Source organism: Triticum aestivum, chromosome 2B, assembly GCF_018294505.1.
Source record: "Triticum aestivum cultivar Chinese Spring chromosome 2B, IWGSC CS RefSeq v2.1, whole genome shotgun sequence".
NCBI classification, from domain to species: domain Eukaryota; kingdom Viridiplantae; phylum Streptophyta; class Magnoliopsida; order Poales; family Poaceae; genus Triticum; species Triticum aestivum.
Window position 1 is genome coordinate 512,827,749 of NC_057798.1, and position 8,616 is coordinate 512,836,364.

Below are 8,616 nucleotides of genomic sequence, written 5' to 3' on the forward strand. Positions count from 1 at the left end.
GTTGCTTGGTTATTGTTTGAGGAAATATTAAACCAAGGCAAATATGTTTGACGTGCACCTCTCCCGACCCGCCGCCCATACGAGGTACCCGTTCCTACCAAAGACACATAACCTCTTCATCAACTGTCTGAAACCCATGCAGATTTGGCAACAACCCACGCCTACTTGCTTCCGGGGCTTATGGGTTGTTGCTACGCCAAAAGCAAGCTCAAAATTTTCATTTAGTTAGAGGTGCCTCTCTCAATTATCTAAATTAGGACTTAGGGAATGTTGCAGCGTTCCGAAGCCTAGATCACCCTCCCTCTTTTACTAGTAGAAGTAACATTTAGAGCGCCGTCATCATTGCTTTGTCAAATAGATGCATGCATATCGACGATGAATAGCTGTTTTTTTATCTCTTTAAAATTAGCATGTATGGCCTCATATGGGATGAAAATGTGGAATCATCATGCCGAGCTCATTTAGCGTTGTCGTGCTCTAGATATAGTCAATATTTGTTGCTTGGTTATTGTTCGACGACAAATTAAATCAACGCACATATGTTTGACAGTCAACTCTCATAAGCCACCACCCTTTTAAGGTACTTTGTTCCTTCCAAAAACACAAATCACCTCTTCATCAACTGTCCGAAAGCCATGCGGATTTGACAACAACTTACTCTTCTGCCGCCTACTTGCTTCAGGAGGGGGAGGGGGGTTATGTCAAAAGCAACCTTAAGTACTCCATTTAGCCTGAGGCGTGCCTCTCTCAATTCTCGGGAAATTTTGGGACTCAAAAAATGCTAAGGTGTTTCGAAGCCTAGATCACCCTGCTCTCTTATATTAGAAAAAATTTGTGGACTCTAATCCGGTGCCATTTGTTTTGGGCCAAGCACGGTTGTGAAACAAAGCCGGGACGAGACCGAAAAAGGCCATTCAGTCTGACCCTGTTTTCAGATTGGACACTCTTGATCAAATGGGCCATCAAGTTTTGTTTGAATTGAGCACACGCGACCGAATTTGACATCCCCTATCTGGTGTGCCATCTGTACTTGGCTTCTGGAACCTTCCCTGCTAACTGCCATGATGCCGTCCCATCTACAAAAGGAGGAGGAGCAGCAGGCTCCCCGGATCTGAGTTCTCCCATGGCATAATCGAACTCTCTGATCCACCCAACATTTCGCGTCGCCCACAGAACCTACCCCTCCTAGCTAGGCTACAACTTCGGCATCGGTCGGCGATGGCTAATCTGGCAGAAGCTGGCTACGTGTTCCAACCCACCGGCCGTGAGCTCGTCGGCCACTACCTCATGCCCAGGGCGGGGCTCGGCGGCTTCTTCCTCCCCGGCATCATCGAGGAGGGCGTGGACGTCTTGTCCTTGCGCCCACGCGCGCTCTCCTTCCCGGAAAACCACAGGAGGGATTACAGCGAGGTATGGGGCTTCTTCTTCGCGGCAAAGCCCGCCAGCGAGACGTGCCCGACGCCCGGGTGCTAGGTGCAGTACGGCCAGGAGAAGGCGTACTACGGCGGCGAGGGCGGCCGGGAGGCAGTGGCGTTCCGGCGCAGGTTCGCGTACCGCTACACGTGGAGGGACGGGGAGGTAATACCGCCGACGCGCTGGCGGATGAAGGAGTACCGGCTCAACAGGAACGCGGCCGCCTTCCGCCGCGCGCACCCGGGCCGCCTGGCGGCGGACGTCGTCTTCGTGGTCCACAAGGTCTACAGGAAGCCGCTGATCCCTCGCCGCCGCCGCCGCCTGTCGACAGCAGCTCCAGCGACGACGAGGGCTCCGAGAGCTACATCGTGTACCTGCGACTCGACGAGCTCATGCGGCGGTTAACGCTGGGGAACTAGGGCGACCAAGGGGCGGTGCTCCTCCTCCTGCAGGAGTAGCATTACGCCAAGCTGCATGTTGATTTCTTCAGCATTGTTGTGTGTCTCTTGTGTTTTCAGTTCTGGATTGTGCGCTCGATCTAGTTGAGGCAGATTGGTTGTTGTAGTTCGTCGATCACTGTTTTCATCGATTCGGAGTTTTCTCCTGTCGCTTAACATAGTTTTGGTCTTGTATGACTTTGCTATGTTTGTGTGCGTGTGTTGGTGTGGCCGTGTGTATCCTAGCTATGTAGAGGTTGTGATTGTGCTCATTGTGTTTGTATTTGGTTGATGTTTCATTTGAGTCAATAAAATTCACCCTTTGTCGAAAAAATTGTGATCCATCTTGCTTACAACATCTATCAGAACAGTTCAGAGGTGTTATACCTTTTAGAGAACTTACAGTTTTCTCTGCACATTTATTGTTCATACTAGAAAATTTGTAAGCACCAAATCATGTTGCAGAAATTCAGTAAGGTTGAGAATTAATTGGTCTCCATTTCTTTGTAGATATATGAATTGGACAGAACTGAGGCTGGTCACAATGGGCAAGAACATAAGCTAGTAACTTCACACTTCCCTAGACTATATTACTACCTTCATAGTGGGTAGGAACATCTATGTAGTGTCATGCAACGATGTATTTATTAGGTTATAGACTCATTGTTTCTTGGAGTGTGTGACGTTCCGGTAACTTAGCTAGTTACCACAAGCACCTCTCTCTTCATTAAATATGTGCCACATAAGCAAAGTTGTATTGGAGTGTGTGATGTTACTCCTAAGTTCCTCCCCACTATGACCAGCCTGAGGCTGGTTGTAATGGGAGTGTCATAGCTAGTATCATGCATGCCAACTAGGCAATTTTGATGAGGTGACATAGAATTAAATGAAGTAAGAGAGGGTTGAGTATCATATTATGATATCGTATCATAACAAATGCTACACTAGTATGTCTCATGCATGGCAATAAATAAAGTCATCTATGATACTATCATATGATACTATGCATTAGGGAGGTAGTATCATACACTAGTATCATATGCATGATACTAACTTATGATACTACCCATTACAACCAGCCTGAGAGGGTAAGGGGTAAGGGAAACTTCTCCATAAATGCTACTGGCTGGAATGTTATCAAGCTTACAATAATTGCTTCAGGGTTGCACGAGTTATTTTTGGCAGCACTTTGATGTGTTCGACTCAAGAGTCAAGACCTTGAAGTCCAAAATATTGCTAGCCATTGCTCTCCAGTCTCCTAGAGCTTAGCCAAGTCAAGCAGATTTTGTAGCAATTGCATTTGCCAAGGAGTAATGGTTTAAATCAATAAATAATTAGTGCCTTTCTGACTTATATCTGAAATTATGTCCTTATGTAGCACATTCACCTTGCATAATTAATATACTGCCAGTATAACATTTCAGAAAACTGCCAGTATATTTCAGGAGGTATATCCTTTGACCTTCAGTTAACCCTATGATTTTATTTGCTTATACTTGTTTAGAGATTATAATTTCCTAGGGTTGGTCAAAGAAAAGTTGTAATCACCTAAGGCCCGGAAACGGATTCACCGCCGTATGACTGACCGGCGATTACTAGCAATTTCTGCTTCATGCAGGCGAGAAACAATCTATCAATTTCCACAATCACACCTATCATATGGAAGATGAGAAAACATTGACTTTGTAGTGTAGTGTTCATAAAGTGATCACGAAGGCCACCGATACCATATGTGGATAGGATCATAGTGCGGAAATTTGTATAAATGTGACAATTGGTACTCCCTTATTTTGTTCAATGCACATACAAATTTAAAGTCGTTTTCCCTTCTATAAATTGGAGTGAACTGAAGCACTAGTAAATTTCAATGCTACGTACTGACTGGAATATTCATGATCCAGAGGACTAAATTTGTGCTAGTCAATTCAGTCCAGAGCCTAGCAATGACTGGTAGATCTTGTAGCACTTCATTTGCCGAACATTACTATTAACAGCAGCAGATCACGACGGAGGAAAGTTTTCTGTGTGTTCGAAACGAGGCCGGCAAACGATTTTGCAGCACAGATAACTTGCTCAATATGATCTCCACACTTGGATCCATCATCCATGTATCTGCGACTTACCATCCTACTGCTTTTTTGTTGGAGGAAAATGCATGCTGTCCACAGCTGCACATTGTGTAGGAATCTACCACTGCTGCTACAGAAAGTCCCAGGAGGCCAGAATCGGCTACTCCCAGGATTTTTAGAAGCTTATTATTCACTTTGAAGGACGATCTCGGAGTTGCAATTTGGCCTGTTGGCTTGGCGAACATCACTGCCTGCCATCCACGATCGTGCCACTATATAGCCCCTAACCCAAAACCTCCCATGATTCGAACTCCTCTTCTCTCCGAAGCCCAGCCCAACAACCCCACCTCCTCGGCTCCTTCGCTTCGCAACTCTCCATCCCCATGGCGACGCCGCAACCCGCCGGGCTGGCGCTGCGGCCAGGAGCGGTGTTCAGGCCCAGCGGCCGCCAGCTCATCACGCTGTACCTCGGCCGCAACGCGCTCCGCGGCGAGCTCCCCGACGCCGCCGTCATCCCCGGCGGCTGCGTCGTCACGGCGGGCGTGGACGTCTTCGCCGCGAGCCCCAGCGCGCTCCCCTTCCAGGCGAGCCACAGGGGGCCGCACGGGGAGGTGTGGGGCTACTTCGCCGCCGCGGCCCCGACCGCCGACAGCGCCCAGCCTGCGTCGGGCGGGTGCTGGGTGCGGCACGGCGCCGAGAAGCGGTACGACCTCAAGGGGGAGCCGCTCGGCTACCGGAGCAGGTACGCGTTCTACGTCACGCGGGCGGAACGGGCTCGGGTGGTGTGGACGCCGACGCGGTGGCTGATGAAGGAGTACCGCCTCCACAAGGATGCGGCCGTCTTCCGCAGCAAGCTGCCCGAGCACCCCAACGCCAACATGGATTCCGTGGTCCGCATGGTCTTCACGAAGCAGGCGGTTCCCGTGCCGCCGCCTGCCCCCTCCGGCTTGGTGGTCCGGCGGGTAGGAGGCAGCGTTCCGTCGCGCCAAGCCCAACCAACCCGGGCGGCGTTCGTCAAGGCCCGAGGGGGCGCTCCACCGCTACTGCCGTGTGCCTGCCGTGGCGAGATGCTCCGGCCAGGAGGAAGCCCCCTTCCGCCGCGCTCGGACCGACCACCTAAGGTCATCGAGAAGCCGGTGATCCCCGCGACGCCTGCGCACTCCGGCGTAAACGAGGACGCCGGCAACCTCAGCGACAATGCCATGTCGTGGACGCGCGTCTGCGGGGAGTACAACTACAGCTACAAGGTACCCAGCGGCCGCCAGATCATCGTCGAGTACCTCGGCCCCAAGGCGACCACTGGCAAGATCGCCGACCGCGCCGCCCCGGGCTTCGTCGCGGAGGGCGTGGACATCTTCGCGGCGAGCCCGGACGCGCTCCCCTTCCCGCCCAGCCACAGGAAGCAGGACGGGGAGGCGTGGGGCTACTTCTTCGCGGCGAAGCCCGCCAGCAGCATGCGGCGGGCGCCCGGCGGGTGGTGGATGCAGTACGGCGACGCGAAGGGGTACGAGTTCCGCGGGGAGGTGTACGCCCGCCACCGCAGGTTCGCGTTCCGCGCGGCGCGGGCGGACGACGGCGGCGGCAAGGTGACGTGGGAGCAGACGCGGTGGCTGATGAAGGAGTACGCGCTCCACAAGGGCGCGGCCGCCTTCCGCGGCGCGACAGCCGGCCCGGCAGGTGCCAACATGGACCTGGTGGTCTACAAGGTGTTCACGAAGCCGGTGGTCCCTCCGCCGCCGCCGCCGCCGCCACCAGCCCGCTCGAGCGACGCGGAGAACCAGGCGAGGAATGGCGCCGGATCTAGTTCACGCTCGGATGCGCCCAGGATTGTTTTCGACATTGATCTGAACAACTAGCCGCTCACGCCCCGGGCTCGTTGTGGCAGAGGTCTCGTTTGATCACCCGAAACACAATTGCAGGAACACGGAAGGGAATTACCCCGGCTGTTTCTTCAGTGACCTCCGTTGCAGCCAGCAAACGTTCACGAAGCTCTTGATTCGCCTTGCAAGGATTTTTGTTGGCAACTGCACTACTCTCTGAAAGTGAAGAAACTTGTACAGGTGAGAGTTGGTAGGAATGTTGCCGCTTGTTCTTTGCATATCATGACATTTTGATCTGTTTGTCCTTCTATGGTCATCTTGTACTGATACTGATTACTGCAATTGGCAAGAACAGATGAACTGATGGTGCCTACATTTTCGCAAGCAAGTACATGGCCATTCATACTGAAATGAAATCATGAAAAGATATCAGTAATTTGATTGTGCACGTCAGTGTGACTATACATCCAGAAGCAACAATGTGATTGATTATATACAGAGATATTCTCAAAGGAAAACTAATAAGTTGTACTCCTAGAGGAAAACATGAACTGATGAATCTGCAGGCAGCCTTTCGATAATATTTATGAATCTCGGGTAGATATTGGTAGTAACTAATCACTACTTGTTGCACAAAAATTCAGCTGGGTCGAAGATTATGGACTTCCATTCTTCTGTTCTAACACTGCATAATAAACTTTAGAAATGATTCGCTACCCACATGGCCATACAACATCCTGTTAAGAAAGAACTGCTCGAGTCTAAATCGCCTCCTCTTCGTCAAAGAAGTCCCAGAGGTCTCCATAGTCACTTTCTGCTTCCAACCTCATCTTAGCAGATAGATCCATCTCTCCTAGGGATTCAAGACCCTTGACCAGTATTATGTATGTTATCCTATCAGGTTCACTGTCCCATAGTTTCATAAGACGGAAGCAGTCCATTGTTAATTGTGTGAACTCAGCATCTAAGAGTGTCTTCAGAAGCAGATTGAAACCATCCGTGTCGGGTTCCAATTGTTCCCTCTTCAGATACGAACAGGCTTTGCCAACCTCGGACCTCAATTCTTTGCTAGCAAGCACTGTAATAAGATCAACATACCAGAACAACCTAGGTTTGTACCAGTGCTCCTTTCGAATCTCCTCAAAGACCTGATATAGGTGACAAAACAAGAGGCATCTTAGTGTGCATTTCTCAGTTCCAGTCAAGAAGTATCTGCTTGCCAGCATCATCTATTAATCCAAATGCAGGTAATAATACTATAGTAGAAACTTTTACTAATGAATACTCCTACAAAGTAAATTGCCATGCAAATACCCCAAAAGGAAGCATTTACGAAACTCATAATGGTTAAAGGGCAACAACAACAGACTAAATCTCGGGCATCCCCGTTTACTGCCAATGGATTATCAGTATTCATGACCAGCACCAGCAGGCTCACAGCACAAGCGCCTGATGTGGGCCGCAATCTCAGTAGTTAGCGTGTTTTATGAGGGCTTCAGCATGTTCCGTCTAAAAAGATGACCACCACCTCCTGCTGGTTGGCGGTTGCTTGAGTAAAATTTATCACTCGTGTAAATTTTGGGCGTACCTCATTCTTAATGTAGACTAAAACAAACTTGCTATCTAAGGCTTGTTGCAAGGATGATAAGGAACTATACCCACATTCATCACTTCACAGATTCATTCCTGCTGGCATGCTTAGGAAAAAATGTCATCTATGGCTCACCTACTGCAGCCATATAATGAAATAACCTTGGTTCGGAACAAAGCAGGAACAATTTAGAGAGCTGTGACTCATAAGTGGCCAGAGCTGTTTCCAAACGATGGCAGATGATCTGAACAGACAGTTCATCAATAGCCTAGGTTTGCTGTAGTGATAAATCAGTGCAAATTGGTGGATCAGGCTAGAAAAACAACCCATCCACCCTAATGTCCAGGAAGGCTCATAATCAGCAACTGTGAGTACACAACAGGGCTAATCAACAAATGTGAACTATGAATCCTAGCTCAATACACTCTGCTCCCAGTAATGCACACACAAATACGGTTGTACCTTGAGTGCCAGGTGGGCCTCGCCCTGCGCCGCGAGCTCGCGGAAGACGGCGACCATGTCGGCCTTCAGCAGCCGCCGCAGCTTGGGGTCCGTCGCGACGGCGCCGCCGGCGGGTGCTCCAGAGAGGGTGGCGCGCTTGAGCGACTGGACGGCCTGGATGGCCTCGGTGCTGAGGTAGCGCCCCCGCTGCATCGGCTTCCGGTTCTTGCCCCGGTCCCGCATCGTGATGGTGGAAGATGTGCTCCGGCGAACAGCAGAGGGGGAAGGGGCTAGGTGGTGGGGTGAGAAGGCGAGCGACGAGGAGAGCATCGCCCTGCGGCGGCGGAAGTACGGTAGTTTCGGATGAGGTGCGCATCAGGGAGAGAGGACGGAGAGAGTATTTTTCTTATTGGAATATGAACATTCTTTTTCTTACAACGGAAACATTTTGCCCTGCAGCTGAAACTCCTAACCAAAATCAGACAAATACAAAAGAATACATTCTAGTACATGTCGAAAAAGAAAAGAATACATTCTATTTTGCCACACTATTTGAGCCGCACTTCTCTTCCTCCTTTGTCTTTAGCTTGTCTGGATCCTCCGTCTACCGCTCCGGCAGCGGGAGAGGCCAGGGATCGAGGCAATTTCACTCCTAAGAGTACTTAGGTAAGGCCTTGTCTTTCTAAAGGCGTCGCATCAGTGGTGGGATTGATGCCGCCTCGGAATAAGATGATCTTGCTTCTCCCTCATCCCGATGATGCTTCAGTCGGCAGCGCCTTGAGGCAACTGCCCCTCGTTGGGCATCCGATTCGACGATATTTTTGGTTGCGGTGGCCGGCATACAT

General features: G+C 50.5%; 1 protein-coding gene and 1 pseudogene across 1 annotated transcript; one reads left to right on the top strand and one right to left on the bottom strand.

Moving 5' to 3' along the window:
- The first annotated feature begins 1,218 nt into the window (after positions 1–1,218).
- Positions 1,219–1,873, top strand: LOC123039275 (uncharacterized; annotated as a pseudogene).
- Positions 1,874–6,168: 4,295 nt separating this feature from the next.
- On the bottom strand, positions 6,169–8,179 carry LOC123045743 (protein THYLAKOID ASSEMBLY 8, chloroplastic). Its single transcript, XM_044468917.1, has 2 exons — positions 7,793–8,179; positions 6,169–6,887 (listed from the first exon to the last, which is right to left on the bottom strand). Exons 1-2 carry the CDS (start codon positions 8,099–8,101, stop codon positions 6,501–6,503), a joined length of 696 nt encoding a protein of 231 aa, XP_044324852.1. The 5' UTR covers positions 8,102–8,179; the 3' UTR covers positions 6,169–6,500.
- Positions 8,180–8,616: the final 437 nt, after the last annotated feature.